This window comes from Lemur catta, chromosome 4 (assembly GCF_020740605.2).
Source record: "Lemur catta isolate mLemCat1 chromosome 4, mLemCat1.pri, whole genome shotgun sequence".
Lineage (NCBI taxonomy): Eukaryota > Metazoa > Chordata > Mammalia > Primates > Lemuridae > Lemur > Lemur catta.
The window spans coordinates 41,411,805-41,434,747 of NC_059131.1; the positions used below are offsets into that span (position 1 = coordinate 41,411,805).

The window sequence follows — 22,943 nt, forward strand, 5'->3', positions numbered from 1 at the left end:
GGAAACCGCCCCTAGCGGATCCCCGAGGACCCAGTCGGTCCTGGTAAACACCCCTCCCAGCCCTACGCGGGCAAGGGCAAGTTCAAACGCAGGGTGTAAAGCTTGGGCGTCTACAGACCTAGCCAGCTGCCCCCTCCCACCCTGCTGCGCAGCCGCACACCGCAACAGCCGGCCCGGAGCCAACCGGGGTGACTGCGCCTGCGCACCCCGAGTCCGGGCTCCCCCCGCCACACGCCCTCTCCGAGGCAGCGCTTGGAGGCCGCCGTCGCTTAGCAACGCGAGAGTCACAATCGCCGCACTTTGCGCACCTCTGCCTTGGTAGGGCTGCATTCCTGTTCCTCCTGCCTGCTCCTCGCTGCCTCGTGCCAGGCCGTAGGGGCCCATGAAAGGAGAGGAGAATAAGCAGCAGTAAGTGCTGGGATTTGGGTTTTTATTTCCCCTTTCGTAAAATATTTTCCTCCTCCAGTGGGAGGGGTAGGTGACACCTGAGGGATGGGACCTCACCACGAACAGTCCAAGCCAAACCTCAGACAGTCCCCATGCTACTTCTGATTTCTAGTGGCTGAGCGCTTACAATAATTTGTTAAAACGCCGTTTACTGAGCACATACTGTGTGTCAGGCACTTTACATGCATTACCTGGCCTAAAATTCTTGAAGTCATCTTGAAATCATCCACTCCTCACACCCTCCTCCATGTACCTTATTAGCAAATTCTGTAGTCTTTACCTGTAGAATTATCCAGAATCCATCACTATGCATCACTTCCATTATCACCCCCACCCCGTCCTAAGTACCATCTTCTCTTACCTGGAAGCTGCCATAGTCTTCTAAGTGGTGGCTTTGCTGCTTCCCTTACATCAGTCAGAGTGGGCTTTCTCCATCCCGACACCGTAGAATAAACGCCAAGGCACCTATAGTGGCCTATGGGGCCTGCACACCGTGCCCCTTCCCCTTCCTTCCTTACCTGATTTACAGCTTGCCTGCCTCTGACAGGGCTCTCCTGCAGCACACGGGCCTCCTTGCTATCATCTCAGTGATTCTCAAAGACTGGCTTCAGACCAGCATCAGCATTGCTGGAAATAAATATCCTTGGGGGTTCCCCGCCCCAGACATACTGAATCAGAAACTCGGGGATGGAGCTAAATAATCTGGGCTAGAACAAGGCACCCAGGTGATTCTGATGTACCCTAAATTTTAAGAACCATTGAACCAAAGTAGTTCAGCTAGTTAAGAGTGATGTGGAGCCAGGGGTTCCTGCTTCCAAATCCTGTATTTTTGTCCCTATAACAGTGGTTCTCAAACTTTGATGTGTATAAGAATCAGCTGAACAGCTAGTTAAAACAGGTTCCTGGGAACCAGCCCCAGAGATTATGATTTAGTAGGTTGAAATGGGGCCTGTAAACTTGTATTGCTAGCAAGGCCATGATTGATGCCAGGGCAGCTACTCCAGCGTCCACACTTTGAGAAGCACTGTGCTAAGGACGGACACACTTCTGCTGCAAGGCTTTGACAGTTACAGTTCACTCTGCTGGAATACCCTTCCCTCAAATATCCACTTGGCTCTCTCCCTCCCTTCTTTCTTTTTTCAATTGCCACCTTCACAATGCAGCCTCCACCCTACCTAAAAATGCATCCTACCTCCCACATACATGCACTTCCTTTTCCCATTCCTTGCTTTATTGTTGTCCTTTGGACTTAACACCATCTAACAGACTGTGTACTGTTTTATTTCTCATCTGTCTTCCCCCACTAGAATGTAAACTCTGTGAGGGCAGGAATTGTTGTTTGTTTTGTCACCGCTATATCTTCAGTGCCTCCAACACACCTGGCATATTTAACTCAATAAATATGTGTTGAAAGAATGAATTATTCCGTGTTATTCTCACATCTATCATGATAGGTATTATTGTCCTTATGCAAATAAGGTTATCAAGGTTCAGATATTAAATCGCACAGCTAGGATTCCAATCCAGGTCTGACTCACTTCAGAGCCCATTACTGTTTTTAATCTGTGTTTTCCTTCAGGTAAGAGATTGCTACAGAGTCATGTATTTCCCATTTAGGTATCAATCTATAGCCATTCACATCACAAGTGCTTAATCAAATGAATGCATAAGTATGCAAGCAATTAGCCACAGTCCTTTCTTCAAGGACCTGATTCCAGTACGGGTGTATTGCTGGGTTACAACTATGAGAAACAGGTGTGGAAAACACTGATACCAGAAGTCTACAGTGATAAATTAATTGACCCCAAAGTCTCCACCTTTAAATACTTACATCTCTGGAAAGGTAATAGAAAAGGCTTAGAAGTTATTTACACTTTATCAGTAATCAGTTTTTCCAAATCCTTTACAGAGAGCAATTTTCTTGGGAAGCAGGGAACTAGAATCCAAGGATTCTGAATGTTGTTTTGATGTGTATTGGAGTGACAGTTGAGGGTATACAGCTAAAACAAAGTCAGAGGGGAAGGAAAAAAAAATTCCAGGAGATTCACCAGAAATGTGTAAATATTATAATTGACAGTCCATTTACCTTCGATGAATAGGACACTTGTCCAGACGTTAGGTACATAATGATGTATGGAACAATCTACACCTTCACGGAACTTGTTGACTACTAAAGGATATTTGTAGTGCTTACCAAAAACAAGTAAACAAAAAACTAGGTACATAAACTGTGGTAAGTGTTATAAAAAAAATGGACCAAGTACTAAAATAGAGAACACATAGGGTGGTGAGAGGGCGCTCTAGAAAAAGCTTCCAAGGAGATGAGTTTCAATCTGAGACCTAAATATAAGCCAGGTGTGTCGGGGGAGCCGGGGAAGGGCTGCCCAGACAGAGGGAACAGCACATGCAAATGCCCTAAGGGGAAAAGAGATTAGTGTGTTCCAGGAACGGAAAGAAGGCTGGCTGGCTGCAGAAGTGTGGAAAGAGGCTTGAGTGAGGTTAAAGAGATTAGCTGGAGCAGGTTGCACAGGACCTTAGAGCTACAACTAGGAGACAGTATTTTATTGTAAATGCAGTGGAAAGCCCCTCGAGGGTTTTAACTGAAAAAATGACATGATAGAAGAGATAGACCTGGCTTTGTTCTCAAGGAAGGTAGGGGTTATATTTTAAGAGCTATGTATAAGCTTAAACAGAACTATCCACTTTATATATTTGAATCTTATTGGCTCACCTGTGGGGTCACAGCTTTGATTTTAACAGCTTCTAATGTAAAAAATATTCAAATTCATATATTTCATCCTTTATTTTTCAAGTATGTGAAATTTTAAAATACTGCCTTTTATAATGTCTATTTCTCCTCTTTAAAATAAAAATTTGATAAGCTTTTCTAAACATTTTAAAAATGTTTTTTCATTTTAATAATTTTCATTTTTGTAGCAATGTAGTTACTAGAAGCAAAAAGTGAAAAAACTGAATTGATTTTTACTGCCTGCTCAGTGTCCTTTTCTTGAAAAGATAAATAATGGCGGTTATTTGGTAGTTTTAAAGTTTGCCAGGTGAGCTTTTAAAATTAAATAGTTTATCCTCATTCAGATGGCTGTTTACTAGGTAAGGGAGGGGGGAAAGCCATCTCTTGGTAATAAAACCTTAAAGAAGATGAGTTAAGTTTAGCATGTAACTTATCCACATGCATAAATACTGAAACATGATTTGTAAGCATGGTCACATCACTGCTCTTTCTTTACTCCAAGCGAATGAGAGTTGGTGCACTACACTAGTGTATTGTAATGAGTAATTACTATACACAAATCTCTTTTATATGGCTTAGAATTAAAAGATAACCTCCCAAATTTTAATAGCACAGGCCCTTATCACTATTAATAAAGCCTGAATTGTCTTGACTGATGTTTGAAATATATTTAAATCTTATTTTATGTAATTATGTCTCAGTACTGAAATGGTTATTGGGGTGAATGATTTACTATTTAATTATGTTTTTCAGACAGCATAAAATAGAAGATGCTGGTGTAGTGTATGTAACTGAAAAAAAAGAAGAAATCAAACATGAAAAAAAACCTGGAAAAAGCATACAACATTCAAAACCATGCATTGGGAGAGGGCATGTATGTTATGCCAAATTCATTAACACAAATATGAGAACATACAATGAACCAGTTCCCTACATGGATCCAAAAAAAGTGCCAGAAAAGCAGGTTGGACAGATGTTCATTATATATAAATATAGATTTAGATTTAGAAGCTGTTTTGCAGGACAATGTGGTCACAGACTATTTAAAGGATATGACACATCTCAGAGCAGTACTGTTTATAATCCAATAATTATAAGCAGTAACCTGGAACTATTTGGACAAATAACTTTTGCATACAAACGATATATATATACAGGGAAGGAATCTAAATAATCATTTTTCTGGATTGGGTCAGATTATAGCCACTAAGTAGTGCTTAGAGGTTACTAAAGAAATTTCTTGTATAATATTATATTTGTGACATATATTCTAATATGAAAAATTCCCATTATACTCAGTAATCCAGATACTTTCTGTACAATAATAGCTACCATTTATTAAAAGTGCATGAATGCTAGGAATGAGCTAAGTGTTTTATATAAATTATATCCTTTAATCTCTGCAACAATTTCTATGAGGTATTATTGGAAATAGCTTACAGATGTTAACAAAGTCAAGTTTGTTGAGGTATAATTTACTGTATTAGTTTCCTATTGCTGCTGTTACAGATTACCACAAACTTAAATGCTGGCTTAAAGCAACACAAATTTATTCTCTTACAGTTCTGGAGCTGAGAAGTCCAAAATCAGTCTCACTGGCTATTAGCAGGCCTGGTTCCTTCTGGAGGCTCTAAGGGAGAATCGGTTTCCTTGCCCTTCCCAGAGTCTAGAGGCTGCCCACATTCCTTGGCTCACGGCACCTTTTTCTCCAAAGCTAGCAGCACGGCATCTTCAAATCTTTCCCTGACTCTCCTGCCTCCCTCTGATAAGGACCCCTGTGGTTACACTGGCCCCACTCACATACTTGAGGATAATTTCCCATCTCAAATCCTTCATCACATCTCCAAAGTCCCTCTGCCATGTAAGGTAACATAGTCACAGGTTTGGGGATTAAGACATGAACATCTTTGGGGACAGAGGGAGCATTATTCTGCCTACCACATTTACACAGTAAAATTCATCTTTTTTAGTGTACAATTCTGTGAGTTTTGGCAAAGGTTTAGTCACGTTACCTACCATAATCAAGCTGTGAAACATTCCGTCACCAACAAAAGTTCCTCCATGCCCCTTTGTCGTCATCCCCTTCCCCCACCCAACAACCCCTGATCGCTTTTCTATAGTTTTGCCTTTTCCAGAAAGTCATACAAATGGAATTATAAAGTATGTAGCTTTTTGAATCAGTCTTCTTTCTCTCAGAATAATCCATTTGAGATTTATCCATGTTGTTTCATGTATCACTAGTTTATTCTTTTTTGTGGCAACTACGCATTTGTTGTGTGACTTTGGGCAAGTCACTCTTTCTAAGCGTCAGTTTCCTTATCCATATAATAAAGATAGTAATTGTCTTTCTCATAGGGTTTTTGTGAGGATTAAAATAGACAAATATTTTTGTCAGGTACTGTTCTAAGCATTAGGGATACAGCAGTGAAAATAAGTAAATGAGAAAAAAATTCTGTCATTAGGTAGCTTATGTTTTAGTGAGGGAATAAATAAAGTAATAAGAATGTTCCATGGTGGTAAGGGCTGGCGTGGAAGCGGGGATGAGGAATGCTGGAGGCAGAGCTGCAATTTGAAAGAGAAATCTTCACTGAGGTGAAATCTGAGTGAGAGACCTGAGGGCGGGTGAGGGAGTGACCACGCAGGGACCTGGCAGAAGAGCATTCACAATCCACAAAGGAAGCACTCACAAACAAGAGCTCTCAGTGGCAGCAGACTCCGAGCCTACTGCTCTCGGTTTTGGGGACCGAGGACCCCGCCATCTTCATTCAGCTGAGAGCAGATTCTGTGATAGAGGACCTTATATGGTGCTGGGCCCAGTAAGTGTTCAATGGATGGTATTCAAAATATGCCACAGCAGAGGTAATAATAACTTCTCATGTAGGTATTTTCCAGCATGACATTTGGAAAAGGAAACGTGTACCATCTAGTTGGTCTCAGACAACTGTGGCAATGTCACCCTCGCCCTACTCCACTTCTTCCCTCATCCCTGCTAGTGCATGAGTTAAGTGTAGTGGTTTAACTTAACATTTAAATGCAGATTGCTTTATGTGAGCTCTCTTCACACTGATAACATCTGTTCTTTTCATGAGACAGCAAGCACACCATGGCACTGTGTGAGTGTGAGAGCATCCCAGGACAGGAATTCCCTTAGGTAAATATGTTTAGTATTGTCAAGTAAACCCTTGGGGGGGGGCAGTCTTAAGGCTATATCTCTTTGTAAAATTACCCTGGTAGGTGTTCTTGTACCAATTCTTTCAGATTTTAAGGAAATCAATTATTGTTAGATCAGACTACACTGGGGGAATAAATTTGGTACAGATATCCAGATGAGTGAAACTTCTGTATTTCTTATAAAAGCCAGTGAATGACTCTCCTGAGTTCAGGGTTGAATCTAAAAGAAACTGTTAACTAAGCCCATCCTTACATTGGAGATACTAAGGAAAAGAAACTGGTTCAAGAATAGAAATATGAAAGTTTAAAAAAATTATTCTCAATGAATTTTCTCTCATTCCTAGTGTGTAGGTGTCTTGAAAAAAAATAAAGGAACAAAGGTGTTAGGAGCTTATCAGCAAGACTAAGTGACAGAGTAGTAGTAGAATCATTGTTTATCAGTGCTGGACCTTTAAGAGATGGTGAAGATAAGTTGGAGATGAAGTAGGAGCTCAAGTAAGGGAGGCTGACAGTGAGTACAAATGTGGGGAGTTACAGAGAGAGACTGAAGAGTTAAACGTGTGTTTCATTTGGGTGTGGAGTGAAGGGAAGGTTGATTCATGTTTAAAAAACAAAACCAACAAACTTCCAGGTACCCAAGGAGCAGTTAAGAATGCTCATTTCACATTTGTAAACTTTGTTCCTTTATTTAAAATGACAGGTTTCTTTTTAAAGGTTAGCTTGGTTAAGGAAAAAAATTAACTGGTTTATAATAATGCTGGCTTTAGAAAAAAAGTAAAGAAAATAAAGTTGCCTAAATATTTTAAATGACATCTGTTGTTTTTTGCATTTTGCTAAGATATCTTTAGAACACAGCACCAGATTGGTTGGTTTTATTTATTTATAAGATTTTTAAGTGAAACTATCACCTATCCACTTCTACCTGGGAACATAAAATTGGGGGTGCTAGAAAAAGTCAAAAGGAGTTTCAGCGCAGTCATTTGCAAAGAAAAGAAAACTAGTTTGGTTGTCTCGTATTTTCAAATGTTGGTACTTTAAAAGAGATTATACTATGTCGGTATTTTACAAAGTTTATTTTTCAGAGCACTGGCCCTTGCCTACTTGCTTAAAATACATTTCCAAAGTCAAATATGTTTTAGAAAACTGTATTTTTATATACCTTTCTCAGAGCTTCACAATTCACATTAGAATATGAAGTTTCTGAGAAATCCTGTGATAAACTAGTTTAACTTTGCTTATCTCACTATTTCCTGAATTTGTTTAACTGTGGAAACCTCTTTTGTATAACACCTATTAATATGCTGGAGAACTAGTCTTCCACAGAACACAATTTGGAATTGTTATGGGGGACATTATGAATTGCTTCAAAAGAGATATTTTTTAGCACTCCTGGTATTTACAGCAAAATAGAGATGAATTTAGGTACAATGTAACCAATGTGACCTTGCCTGCCCTAGTGTTTGTGATAGAAATTCAATTTTTAAAGCCACTGAGCTCTACTAATAAAATGTGATTGTATGAAGGTTTTATCCGTATTTCCTTGGGAATCCCCAAAGTATGATTCTGTGTTTCACAAGTGACCACCACCCCCACCAGCTCCCTTGGCCAGGCCATTTGGCTACTGCCGTGGAGCTCAGCTTACCAACTCTTACACTTCCCTAGGATGCTTCTCTTGCTTTTACTACTTCTCCCCTCAGGATTGTCCCTTAATTTCCCAAAGAATGGAAAATAAGTAATGGTTACCTAAAACCCTTCTGAAAGCTCAGGGATAACAGGAGTATAACATGGAGACTGCCTTACAATGGCTTCAAAATGTGACCAAGTGGCCCACAGTGCAACAACCATTAGGCCTTCTTGGACCGAGGGATTGGGAGGAGCTCCATCATGAGGCATCTCCAGGCATCTTTGACCATGGAGGCCCAGGGACTAATAATCTGGGGCAGGAAAGAAGACAGGCCTTAGACTGGGAGGGAGGACTTCCTCCCCTCTCTCTTGCTCCAAAGTTTTGAGTTGGGAACAACTATCTCTTTAGGCAAAACCCTCTCTACAATCTGCCAGGTATGGTGTGTCCCCCAAACCCTGGACAAAGCCATCACACATTCCCCAGTTTAAAATAACTCCATGTGAAGCCCCCCACAATCCAGTGCAAATGATGGTACACAAGGCAGTAATTTTTTAGTAGTTTTTCCCTTCAGTGTAAGGAAAAGATAAAAACAAGCCTCCATCTATCTCTTTCTTTAATCTCATAAGCTTTCATGAGCAAATTCTTGGACCAAAAAGGCATGCACATGTTCCATGGGCACATACACACTCTCACTCTTCCAGGAACAAGCCATACTTTTCAGGCATAGAAGATTACCCAGAAACAGGAAAGACAATATTTTTTGAACTGTAGGATTTCACTCAGTTGAAATTTAGAACACTCATCAGAACATTTTCACAAACTACAGGGTCTTAAAGTCACCAATCATACTTTTAGAAAGAAATTGTTCATTATCTCCTTTTATTTGTAAAACTAAAGAGACCACTTTGGTAAAATTCTCAATTCAAAAGTTTGTTCAAAAGGTGAACTACCTCTGCTTTAAGGATAGCTTTGCATTACACTCCTGTTTTAGAAAAAACTTAAAGTCCACCAGGCATTTCCTAGTGGTTCACTTATCCAGAATCACTTTTCCTGTAACATAGGTATTTTCTGATCAACAAAAGTTTCTAATCAACAAAAGTAGATGATAAAAAGTATATGCCTTACAGCCTTATTATAGAAGAACTTTCTCAGGACACTTACTGCTATGGTTTGAATGTTTGTCTTCTCCAAAACTCATGTTAAAATTTAATTGCCATTTTAACAGTATTAAGAGGTGGAATGTTTAAGAGGTGATTAGGCCATAAGGGCTTCAGTCTCATGGGTGGAATGAATGCCATTATAAAAGGTCAAGTTTGGTCCCTTCTTGCCCTATTTTGGCCCTTCTGTCTTCCACTACATGAGGACACAGTGTTCAAGGTGCCATCTTGGAATCAGAATTGCCAAACCCGCCAGCGTCTGGATGTTGGACTTCCCAGCCTCTAGAACTCTGAGCCAATAAATTTCTGTTCTTTATAAATTACCCAGTCTAACTTACTCTGTTATAGTAGCACAAAACAGACTAAGACACTTACTTAGGGCCTCTTTATTTTTACTTTGGAAATAATTTAATTACATTTGTGCTTATTTGATTTTGCATTCCACAGCAGATTTGATATAGTGGTGCACCACAGAAATTAGGGGTATGCACAGAGAGGTGGGGGTTTGAATTGTGGCAGTGCCGCTGTCTGCTAATAACATACCTTTGGGAAGTTACTTAATCTGCCAGTTTTCTCATCTGTAAAGTGGATATACTTACCTCATAGAATTGTGTTGAAATTAAGTGAAAAAAAGCCTATAAATCCTAATCCTGGGGCATAATAGGCACTATCAGAATTGTGGAGTGGAGTGGAGGAGGGCTGCCAGAAGCAGGCGCTCTGACAACGGCAAGACGTGACTATTTTCAGCCAGATAGTGAAAAGACACCATCTGTTTGGTAATCTGTTCTAGAATTTTCCTAGGATCTATATCAAGTAGTCTTAATTTTTTTTTAATTCACCTTTTAGCCCATTCTGAAAAATGAGGCATTAGCTGATCTATTCTCCAAAATTTCCTAGTTCCTAAATTTCTGTGATCTCTGCAGAAATTACCCCTGGTTACAATTACCCATTATTCCATTGCTCCTGGTTACAATTTGTCATTGGCCTAAAAACTGGCATTCATTTAAAATGACAAAGTGAGGTCTAACTCTCTCATCAGCTATTCAGGGCTTAGTTCTCTCTTTGGTACATGTTCATCCCATCTTTTTCAGTATGAAGGTAATTTCCTCTAACAACCTAAAGTTGAGTAGTTCTGACTTTCAGCTCAAATTGTTAGTCTTTCCTTGATTTCTTGCTATAAACACTTCTTTTTCCAGAAAATCTTATTTTTCCTGCCTTTGGCATGTTTCATAAATTTCTACTATTTCTAAGCTTCTTGACAATCTTCTGACAAGTTGTCTCCATTGATTTTATTTTGAATTTGATATTGTGCACCTCTTTTATACATGCCTGTCTTTTAAACCAAGCTCATTTGAGAGCTGACTCCCTATCCAGCCACATGGATTTCTTTAGCTGCCTCTTCCTTTTTGTATCAATGTAGCTTCAACTGTATTGTCAGAATTTTACTTATTAGGACCACATATTCATCCCCATTGAATCATATTTTAAAAGTCATTGACTATGGAATCAGAGTTGATTTTTTTTTAAGCCAGACTTGCTTCGTTATAGCCCAAGGTGTAGGTGTTTGATTATACTGAAGGTTACTTTCATTCCCTGATCATAACCAAGAACTCCTAGGTGTCATAAGGTTCTCTTACTACTACCTGATCAACGAGTTTCAAAATTTTTGATCAGAATTAAGTTGAACAACGGTTCTCACTGCTTTCTCAACTTCTGAAAGATCAAATTATCATACATGCTAATGAAGAATCCATCAGTTCTCCCTTTCTTGAGTACTGAGGTCTTATACCAAAAATTCAGTAACATTTCAGATATTTCCCCTTAGAACAAAGTTTATCAAACTGAGTCATTAGTGAATTATAAATCAATGTGAGCTGTAATCAGTATATAGTAAGAAGTATTTTGTGAAACTTGTGTTTCAGTTTTATGTATGTGTAGCATTATGTACCCTTGCATGACATAAAATGTATTTCACTGTGTTGGTCATGGACTGAAACCTCTGAAACCATTTTAGATGATAATACATTATTTGTATTGTCATGATGAAAAGTATGGGATATAATTTTTACATTAAATCATATTTAATATTATATATACATATACATACATGTGCACATATAATAAAATTGTAGTACAAAACAGAAATCCAACTGTTTTGTTGACTTCTATTACTCTAGCTATTGGTAGCTTAAGAATTTAACAGCTGTATTTTAGCTAAAAATATATGACAGCTCATTTTTAGGTGCCTTTTAAGAAATTAAGTCTTGTGCAAAGACATTTATTCCTAGATTTCAGAACTATATTTTAGTAGTAGAATATCCAACAACTCATGGAGTTGAATTACTGAACACTCATAGACATCAAGAAACACGTGTAAATGTCCTGCAATATCCAATTGTGTGTTTCTGATTTGTTTTTACAAAGGGTGACTGGTGGTCACATGGTAAAGCACTGGAACCTGCCTTCCGACCACGTTATGACACTAAGAGCACCCAGAGGACTGACTTCCAAAAACCAACATGTCCATTGGTTTTGCCAGTCAAGCACAGCAAGATGCAAAAGCCTTCTTGTGGAATAGGTAAGGTTAGCAGTGGTGAAACCTCTTTTTATTATCTCAGGTTACTGCTCTCAAATTTAGATGTATTAGATGTGCTGGCACCTCCTGAAAAAAAAAATTACTTCTCAACAGGAGTTGAAAATATATGTACAGCAAATGCAGCCTTTGAAAAGTTTGTTAGCTCTTCCTCGTGGACAAATTGTCTTCAAACATTTTTAATATAATGTAATGAAAATTGTACCAATCATTAATAACACCAGCCTCCAAGTTAGAAACTTAGTAGCATTCTGTTCATTGTTGTTGCCACCAAATTTTAATAATTATAACTATTAAAATGGTAGGTGACAATAAATGGCAGTATCTCTAAAAGTGCACTCTGAGGAACACAAGTTTTATATGACATTTGCAGATACTGCTCAAAAGAACAGGTGAAGTGGTCAAATAAGTTTTGCAGAAAACGAACTGGAAAAAGTCAAACAGATATTTTTGCTGCATAACGCTCAAAATTCTTATTCAAAAATATAAGCATGATGAATTTCCAAGAAGGGGAATGAACAATGCTACGTTTCCTCCACTTATTGATCATCACACATGACTGGTGTCCCCCAAAACATTATTTAGGAAATACTGTGACATAAACTATTAAATAAAACATTTTCAGACTTAAAATTGATTTTACCTAACGATGTCATTTTAATAAACTAAGTCACTTTTTATTCAAGTTGTATCTGTTTCTTAACCCACATCCTAGTCATCTCTTTCTCTGGAGTAGGATTTAGCAAGTGTAGGATCAAGTCAAAACAAAACGAAAGTTATTGAGCACCCACTCTGGTCCTCGCCTCATATAAAGTTCATAAGCTAAACTTCAAATAAGCCACTGTAAAATATGACAGTGGACAACAAAGAATTGCTTTTAAAGGTCGAGAGTTTCTCACTTACTTTTAGCCTCTGGCTTCTGTGATTTGGTCAGTCTAGTTAAGGATACAAAGGGCAGCTAGATTGAAGGTCAGGACATTAGAAAATGGTCACATTCAGCATGATTTCTACCTCAAGGGAGGTAGTTAATTAAGAGGGCTAACTATCAGATAATCTGTAACAATGACCGCTCCTTTAGAAAGACAATAAAGTTTCTGTTTCTGATTCAGGATAGCAGACTGAGCACAAACATCCAAATTCCCTGCTTCCATAGACCCTATTACTGTAAATAGTAGCAAAGCAATAAACCCATAAAGTGAAGAGAATGGAAAAAAGAACTGAATGTGGGAAAGAATGGAACCCTACTGATGGATAAAAGAGAAGAAGCAATACCTAGAAAAAGTTGCAGCAAAGAAGAGACAGTCTGCCTGGCAAAAGCCCTGACTGCTCTGTGGTCTCAGCAGGCACAGCAGAAGGCAAGAATGAAAGGGGGTGGGGGGAGTCAGCGGGTTACTCGGAAGCCTGTCTCTTAAATAGCAGCTCCAGTCACGAGCACACCACCCTATCCCAACATTAAGACAACTAGAGCACAGTGCCTTAGCCAGATGTCAACTACCACATCAGTTATTTTGGTAAATAAAGCTGGTCACCTTCCTATGCTTAATTATGAATGGCCAACCAAAGATTAGAATTATGCCAATTCAAAAATGGTTTGGAGTATAAAGGCAAGGAAATATCACAGAGCATAATACAAAAACAAAATAAAAACCTAGACAATATAAGAGGAAAAAAGGCAAAATGGAGGACCAGTTTGGGAGATCCAACTTTTCTGGAGCTCCAAAATAAAATAAGAGTGAAAATGAAGGCAAGAGAATTATTAAAACATTTCCTAAGCACATACTATTTGCCAGACACTTTATGGAACTTTCTAAATATTAATTCATTTAATTCTCATATGATGCTATGCAGCATAATAGTATACTAACACCATTAATATTCTCATTTTTCAGATAAAGGGTGGGGAGGCAAAATTTTACCTTTACCCTCTTAGGGCTTTTGGCTGGGCCTGAGAATTAAACTGACACAAAGATCAACAGGAGAAAAGCATATGAATTTTATTGAATGCAAGTTTTATGTAGCAGGGGAGCCTTCACAAGGAAATGAAGACCCAAAGACACAGAGTTGAACATTACGTACAGAATTGGACTAAGAGTAGTCAATTGTGAAAATGTGACAAGACAGAGGAGCTTGGGTTAGGGTAATTGGGTAGAGAGGTGACAGGAAGATAAGGGTTAGTTTAACCAGATTGGTTCCTCAGCCTTAAATTCTTGTGCTTGGTGATAAGAATGATTCTTTCTGGGACGGGGAAGACATCTTTCACACGGAAATGTCATCTCCTATTTTTAAAAAATAGAAGGAAGGTCAGAATGTTTTTCTTGCATCTGCTGTTTTTCAAGTGCCTTTAACTCAATATAGTCAATATGCTAGAGCAGCATATTTTGGGGTGGTGTGTTTTGAACCCCTTCAAGAGCAAACATGCAGTTTAAACAACTTGCCCAAGGCTACGTGGTGAATAATTAGTATCTGAACCCAAAGAGCCTAATTCCAGCACCTGCACTCATAACCACTACTCTACACAGCCTCTAAAATAAGAAGAAAGTTTCCCTATGTAAAAGGCATTGAAAGAGCCTACTGAGTGCTTCCAAGTATGAAGGGAAAAAAGATACATATCTACACATTGTTAAGAAGTTGCAAAACAGCAATCATAAAAAGAAGATTCTAAAAGTTTCCAAAAAGGGAAAGAAAAATAAGTGACCATCTATAGAATAAGAATCAATATGAAAAAAAAAAAAGAATCAATATGGAATCAAGCAGCACTGATGCAAGGGCACAATGGAGCAATGGAGTTACTGTCTTTAAAGTTCTCAGGCGAAATAATTTAACCTAGAAAAGAGGATTATTTGGCATGGATACTATTAATAGAACCTTTTTTTTTTCATGTGGCACTGGGCACTGGACCCAGTGAGAGGGAAATGAAGTCCTAGCACAATATTTAGCCCTTAAATGAACAAAATTCATGTAAATAGGTAATATTATAAATGTTGTTTAGTAGTTTTCAACTTTTAGGCTCAATCTATAGACACAATGTGGAAATTTTAAAGGTAATTACAAAACAGAATGTGTGTTAGCAGCTTTAATAAGAAAAGTAAATACACAGTTGATAGAAGATGGGAAGTAGAAGAGGAGAAGGATGCTAATATCATTATCTAACATATGGGTTATCAAGAGCTACTGCCCAATGTGGAGGAAATAAGGAATAGAAGTTTAAGGCTAAAGGTCAAAGGAACCAGTATAAGAACCAGATGTATCTCTCCAACCCTGGCCTCTTCACTGAGCTTCAAACTCACATATCCAACCACCTACTTATCATCTCCCTGTGGATAGCTAATCACCTTCTCAAACTTGATATGGCTAATAAAACATTTCATTTCCACCATGCAAACCTATCCCCAGCCAATCTTCCAATCTCAGTGACAGCCTCCTCTATTCCCCCAGGTGCTGAAGTTTTGATAACCTAGAAGTCATTCTAAAACTTTCCTCTTTCCCTCCCCCTCTACATTCAATCCATCAGCAAATCTTGACACCTCTATCTCCAAAATATATCCCAAACCTATTCCTTTCCATCTTCACTGTGACCAGTGTAGTGCAGCCACCATCATCCTGCTGCCTTTCTTCCTCCTCTCAGGTGTTTTCCACATCATCATCAGAGGGTCTTTTTAAAACACAAAATCATGTCATTATCCTCCTTTGGATTTCCAGTTACTTCTTATTGTTCCTAGAATAAATTTCAAATTCTTCACCACTGACCTACATGGCCCCTTTTGATCTGCCAGATCTACCTGCTTTATCTTCTGTTGTTCATAATATGTGGATTTAGAGAAGGGGCATACATTAATAACTCAGATCAGGGAGTGGTGATGCTCTCTGGAAGTCATGCTTCTTTCCAAACCCATTTATGTCTGTGTACTTGTTATTGTATTTCCATAATTTAATTACATATTCTTGTAAATTAAAACCTGAATATGAAAAGAAAACAGTGTTTCTATAAAATTTTCAAAGTTGAATGTCTAAAGACTTGATAAAAGATTAATCACTAATTTAAAAAAAATACCAATTAGTTGTGGGCAAAATAACTAGAAAAGAGGAGCTAGAGTGAATTTTTGAAATCTTGAAGGATTCTGCACTCATTTTGCTTCAAGGGTGTCTTTATGTTTTCATTCTGTGTTAAAGAAACAGAAAATGGAAAGGATGGTTGTACAAGAGACACAAAGTGGAATTCCAATCAGTGGATACTGCCTTAAAGAAAGTGGCTTGGCACTCCAATAAAAATTTGGTGAATGAACTGGTTAAGATGAACATATGTACATATGGTATATGATTCTTTGGTTTGACTTTTTTGGTTAACTAACCAGTCCTTTTTGCACAAGGAGCAGTTGCCTCTACTCAAGTTAAAGGGATATGAAAGAGTGGTGGAAGATGACACTGGCAAGATGGGCTTTGTTCTAGGTTGACCAGGCAGGGCCCAGCCATTTCATAAGGGATCCCCCAAAATCAAGGTCTGTAGATCTGGTCTGTTGAGCTAGTTCATTTTCCCTGGGAGGAATTCTCCAAACCACTGCCTGGGGTGAAGGACAGAAAGTCCGGGAGTCCCTCAAGCAATCCTCTGTTTGCAATTTCACCTTGTACCTACCCCATGCTCCATACCTCAGAGGTATCTGATGCTTCCCAATTCCAGAGCCTTCCTGGAAGGCTGAGGCATGAATTGGCTCAATTTTTACCACATCCCCATCCCCACAGCATTTAGCTTCCAGTTTTCTGTGGTCTACTTGAGTCAATTGCCACTTACCCATCTGCTTTCCAAATCTGTAAACATTTCACTCTCATTTAGTGCTTTTTCTCCTTAAGGGTATAAGCCCTCTTAATGTCTTTACTGTCATTGTACTGGAGGCTTGGGAAGGAATAGAGGAAATGCACACGTTGAATTTGCCATGTTTAACTGGAAATCACAGTAACTCTATCACCATCAACATTCTCCTTGGAATTTAATATTGGTTCAGTACTTAGTGTTGTTTGATCCCGGGCCTATTACTTAAATTTTATCATCTTGTTTTGCTCAATTTATGAAATGGGAATAATAATTCCTACTTTGCAGGATTGTTATGAGAAATGAATAACATGTAAAGTGCCTACCACAGTGTTTGGTACATGGTAGACAATAAAAGTTATTTCTATTATTAATTATTGCATTGTACTAAGTTTGGTGTTGGGTTGAACTTTAGCTTTGGGACCTGGCATGGTGTCTCTCTCTCTCTCTGTCTCTCTCTCTTTCTGTTTGTTCTTTTATTGGTATTCTCATTGCTAAGTTCGTTATTGTATCCTAGGGCCTAGTATAATGCTTAGACTCAATATATATTTATTGATTAGTTGGATGATAATTATACATTATTCAACAGATTAAAGTCATAATGTAATTTAAACTAACATACACAACACAATATAGGCCTGTAATTTATTCATATTTTAGGTGGTGTTTGGGTACTAGATGAAAAATGACTTTAAAAATATATATTTTAATGTAGCATTTTAAAATATGTATATAAACTACTCTGTATGTGTCAGCTTTTTCATATAAGCATACAAACAGAAAATGTGCATATAAACGTGCACTAATACCAATTAAAAGTCATAGTCATTCTGTTCCATCAGCCTACTTCATTACGCCTGGTCTTTGGCATTTCAGCAATGTCATCTTGCACTGACAATTCAAAGTGCCCTTTATGTCTTGTACCACCACACAGTTTTCTGGCTGCCATCCACAGGCAGTTAACAAATGGCTGTGCTCCATTGTGTCTGAGTCCCTGTAAGAATAAGTGTTCACATTTGGTTTTCTATATTAAAACTTTATAAATTGGAAAGGCTGATCTAATTTGTGAGGAGGATATTTTATACTTAAACAAAACTTTGGCTGTTTACCAACTACTTGATATTTTAATCTTCCTTTGAATTGCAAATTCAGATACTGTGGTAAAATTCATTTTCTAAAATAGGTTTTAGTTTGTGTTGCTTCTTTTACACCAAGGTCGAGTATAACAATAATTTCTTGCTCCAGTTATGTTTGTTACTTTTTTTTTACTATATTTTGAAAATCTATACTACTATTTTTACATTAATAATCCTTTTATGTAAGATCAAAATAAACACTATCAAGAAGAATGGGGCTTAAGAGAAAAATATTACTGATGAGTGTTTTTTAAGCCGAGATAAAAAGTTAAGAAAAGAAAATTTCTCAAAGTAAAACTGCTATGTTCTCACCAATATAAGGAGCAAATTGTGTGTTTGAATAAATCCTGGCTTTGTTGACAAAATATAAATGGCTAGATACCAACTTGTTTAGAAAATTCTTATTTTAATTAGAGCAAGTTTCCAAGAAACAGAGAGTGGATTTCAAACATTCTTCATGGACTTTGCCTTATTTTTTGTAGTTCTCATCTAACAAGGCTTCTTGCAAGTAATTACTTTGGGCACAATTTGAATTCTTAAGTAGAATAACCACTAAGAACCTGAATATCTTCTTTGATGTTTTCACACTTAGATATTCCTCACCATTGTGGACTTCTCGAAAAGTCTCGTATGTTTGCATAAATGAACATAGTTGGTATGTCTAATTTTAATAAGGGTACTGTCTGGGTAAGGAGTTTCTATCTGTAATACTTTAGATTACTTTCCTCTTCCTTTATTAGTTCCCATGAAGAAATGAATGCTTTTCTAAGTTATTATTTTTGAGATTCTGGGAGGTTCTAGATCACTATATAAAAGATGATTCATTTTAACATATTTAATTGACTTCCGTCTCAGGTATTTCTGTTTCAGTTATCTGCATGACAAGACACCTCAAATTTAGTTGCTTAAAGTAACGATTATCCTGTTTGCTCAACGATCTGCAATCTGGACTAGGTTCAGCTGGGTAGATCTCCGTGTGGTCTTAGTGGTGGTCATTTATGCGGCTGCATTCAGTTGGCAGGTGGTCTGAGGACTGGACTCAGCTGGAATGACTGGGCAAGCAATGATCTTCTCAAGGCAACTAAAGCTCACTGTGGTTTTTTTAAAGTTCATCAGATTCATGCTTCCTTCTCCCTTCCATAATTTTCCCTTTGTCAGGATACAAAAGAGCTGGTCCCTTGCTAACTTTGAAGACCCTGCATAATAATTTGATCCGCACATCCTAGAGACTTTATAAACATTCTCTTCAATCCTCACAATTCTGAAAGCAAATTACTATTATTCCCATTTTAAAGAGGAGGAAATTGCTCAATGAAGTTAAGTGATTTTTTCAAAGTCACACAGCTAAGCAATATGGTAGAGATAGAGTTTGAAAACATGTCTATTTTATCCCCAAACCCATGCTTTGGATACTTTATTAACCTCACCTGAGTAATGCCTAAATTTAGAGCTGCTTCATGTTTCTCCAAGCAGTTATCAAACTGTATTTCTCAACACATGAATGATCTCTGAGCTGGACCACAGTATTGATCCAAAAAATGCTAGTCTTTTCCCACTTGGTGGAAAAAAATAAGTTACTGATAGACTTTTCAGTGTCATAATTATTAAATCTTTGCACTGCTGTTCTTTGTGTGCTAGCAAGTTCTAAATAAAAAGCAATGATTAAGTACTAAATAAGTTTTGAGTAGCTGATTTCAATTAGAAATCAAGAAAATATTATCAGTTAACTTTTTTCCCCTGCTCATTAGGAAAACATTGCCATTTTATATCACGCAATGTATAAATATTTGAATACTCATCATTCTTGCTAGTAAAATTAGTTTATATCAATGTCTGAATATTGAATTGAATTCATAAATGCTTAATAAATGTAAATTTAGTATCAGTTTTGTCTTATGTATTCCTCCCAATGTTAAATGTATAATTTTATTTTATTTTTTAATAATTGACATATGCATATGGTAAAAAATAATATACAGTGAAAAATGAATACAGTTCTCTCCACCTCTGTCCTCAGTCCTTCAATTCTCTTATCCTACAGTAACCACTGTTAACCAGTTTCTTGTACATCATTCCATAAATATGCTAGGTTTACATAAACTCATATGTGCATTTTTTTAAGGAAGAAATTTTTTTATTTGATCTAATTTTACCTCACTAAACTTTTTTGATTGTCAGCAAGAGTACTAGAAGTTGCTCTGATTATTTAAATCAGCGGTCCCCAACTTTTTTGCCACCAGGGACTGGTTTCATGGAAAACAATGCAATGGTTTCAGGATGATTCAAAGTGATTTATTATGCACTGTATTTCTATTATTATATCATAATATACAATGAAATAATTATACAACTCACCATAACACAACCTCTTTGCTAATGATCATCTGTATTTGCAGCTGCTGCCCAGTGCTAGTATCACAGCCTCAGTTCTACCTCAGATCATCAAGTATTAGATTCTCATAAGGCATGTGCAACCTAGATCCCTCACAAGCACAGTTTACAGTAGGGTTCATACTCCTAGGAGAAGCTAATGCCGTGCTGATCTGATAGGAGACGAAGCTCAGGCGGTGATGTGAACAATGGGGAGCAGCTGTAAATACAGAGGAAGTTTCACTAGCTCGCCCACCGCTCACCTCTGGCTGTGCGGCCCAGGTTCGTAACAGGCCACAGACAGGTACTGGACCATGGCCCAGGGGCTGGGGACCACAGCTTTAAATAATCTTGTCTGCTGAAAGTAAAACTAAAGTGAGTTTTAAAAATTATTTAAAATGTTAAATGCATGTGGAGTAGAGAGACCAATATAATAAATTCTTATATATATATATATATATATATATATATATATATATATATATATACTCATCACCCAGATTGAAAGGTTATTTAAAAGTGATTTTTAAAGAGTTTAATACTCGTGATAGTCTTGCAAAGTATCAGAACCTCTGTCATTGGATGAGGTAAGAAGAATTATGTGTTCAACTATAATTGCAGCAGCCCTAGAGTCTTCCAATTCATTGTTAATGCTAGCTGGAAGTAACTTCGTTTTTATGTTATATTTACGTATTTATTTATTTTGAGACAGGGTCTTAGTCTGTCACCCAGGCTGTCACCCAACCTTGACCTCCCTGGCTCAAGTGATCCTTCTGCCTCAACCTCCCCAGTAGCTAGGATAACAGGCATGTACAACTACACCTGGCTAATTTTTTTTTTTTTTGTAAAGATAGGATCTCACTGTATTGCCCAGGCTGGTCTTGAACTCCTGGACTTAAGTGATTCTCCCACCTTGGCCTCCCAAAGTCCTGGGATTACAGGCATGAGCCACTGCACCTGGCCTTGTTAGCATCTTTTATAAAGCATGAATATTATGAATACTGATTATATTCCCTTATACAAATCTAATTTTTGTCCTGACTTTGCAAAATCTTTTTTTTGTTGTTAGTTCCACTTGCCTTTCCTGATGCATCAGCAGAACTTCAAAACAGTTTTGTAGAATGCATCTCTTTTATCCATCAATATGATGCCAGGAAAACGCCTAATGAGCCCATCCGAGGAAAGGTGAGACAATATTTAGAATTAATTATTTAATACTTTAGGACAGAGTAGACTTACAATAGAACTTTAAGCTTTTCACATCATAATCATCTTTCTAAGTCTATTTAAACAAACTAACATAGTTATTAGTAAGGATAGAATCTCAGCCACATGCCATAGTAAAACTAAGGAATGATATCATAATTTGAATCAGTCTTTAGAATTTGGTTTACTTAAATTATTGAAATCATTTGTGTAAGATAATATCAAAGCATAGCCAGGCACAGTGATTCGTGCCTATAGTCTTAACTACGGGGGAGGCTGAGGTGAGAGGATGACTTGAGCCCAGGAATTCAAGTCCAGCCTGGGCAACATAGTGAGACCCTATATTTACAAAAATAATAATGATAATATCAAAGCAGTTTGATAAACTTTTTTATATGCTTAATGTACATGTGTGGCAGGGAGATGCTTAGAAAGTTTATGAAGCCAAATAGAAATGTAATTGTCAATTATTGGATTTTTCCAACTACAGAAGTCTGCTTTCATATTTCATTATTAGTAAGCCTTTTGTTGGAACGAATAGACATTTGGGATGCAATCATAAATCCTCAGGTCTGTGAACTGTAGTTCTGTTGTATTCATCAAAACCCATAAGGCAAGAAATTAAATTTTATATGACTAGTCTTATAAAACCAAAGGATAGAAAAGTTGAGAATGGGAGGTAATGAGATGCTGCTTCTTTGACTTTCTGCTTTTTCCCTTCCTGTTCATATTCTGGTGCACCCTATTTTATAATTTAAAAAAGGCTAACCAATAATTATCATGGTGGTATCTTTGGCTTTGGACTAAGGTGACAGCCAGTAAAGAGGCAGAGAATAAATGCCTGCATCCCTAGAACTTGAGCTAACCCACGAACTCAGTTCACAGCTGCGTCTTCCAGCAATTTGTGTTCCCCTGGTTAATGTCAACTTTGTTTTCCTTTCCAGAGACATGGAGCTTTTGTGCAGAGAGAGATAAAACCAGGGAGTAGGCCAATAGTTCCTAAGGGAACAGAGGTATTATTGAATGCTCTGGGGTCATGTTCATCAGAACGGTCCAAAAAAACAGAGAAAGGAAATTCAGCGGAAAGCAAAATGATCTCACCAGGTCTCTGCCGACAAAATTCCCAAGAGCTGTTAGAGACTAAAACTCACTTATCAGAAACAGACGTCAGACAGGCAGCCAAGGCGTGCCCCAGAAGTCCTGAGAGCAGGGAGAAGACTGCAGCCATCTCTCAAACAACTGTAGGAGATGCTCTTCTTACTAGGCATGAGCCTTTAAATCCACCAATAAAAAATCAGGATAAATCGGGATAAACTACCTTCTTTAGATAAAAATACAATCCCTGGAATGTGGAGAAATTTCATAATCATCACATAAGCCCTCACATTTGCTCTTTTTGTTATCAATAATCTCAGAACATACAATTTACATAAATTGGAAAAAGGAGAAAAGCAATTAAAATACACCCAAATTTTAAGAGTTGTCTCCAGTGAGTGATAGATTGAGACATTATTGCTATGTCACATTACTTACAATAAAACACAACTTTGGCACAAAAATGAACATAATTAACATATATAAGACAAGTTCTAGAAGAGAGGCCCTATTAGACAGTCATGAGTTGCAGCTCTGGAATCAAACAAACTGGATTTGGAATGTTGGCTTTACTTCATACAAGCCATGTGA

General features: G+C 37.7%; 1 protein-coding gene across 2 annotated transcripts; it reads left to right on the forward strand.

The window, feature by feature from the left end:
• Nucleotides 1-314: 314 nt before the first annotated feature.
• C4H2orf73 (chromosome 4 C2orf73 homolog) lies at nucleotides 315-22,734 on the forward strand. Of its 2 annotated transcripts, XM_045549602.1 has the most exons (5): nucleotides 315-408; nucleotides 3,950-4,160; nucleotides 11,573-11,726; nucleotides 21,121-21,236; nucleotides 22,202-22,734. In XM_045549602.1, the coding sequence occupies exons 1-5, from the start codon at nucleotides 383-385 to the stop codon at nucleotides 22,568-22,570; spliced, it is 876 nt and encodes a 291-aa protein (XP_045405558.1). In that variant the 5' UTR covers nucleotides 315-382; the 3' UTR covers nucleotides 22,571-22,734. The 2 variants fall into 2 exon arrangements, with proteins under 2 accessions (XP_045405558.1, XP_045405559.1); XM_045549603.1 differs by lacking the exon at nucleotides 3,950-4,160 and having other exon boundaries at nucleotides 335-408.
• Nucleotides 22,735-22,943: the final 209 nt, after the last annotated feature.

Coding starts and splice junctions, on each gene's coding strand:
- C4H2orf73 (XM_045549602.1), top strand. CDS start 383: ATGAAAGGAGAGGAGAATAAGCAGCA. Junction 409..3,949: donor GGAGAGGAGAATAAGCAGCA/GTAAGTGCTGGG, acceptor TATGTTTTTCAG/ACAGCATAAAATAGAAGATG. Junction 4,161..11,572: donor AAAAAGTGCCAGAAAAGCAG/GTTGGACAGATG, acceptor GTTTTTACAAAG/GGTGACTGGTGGTCACATGG.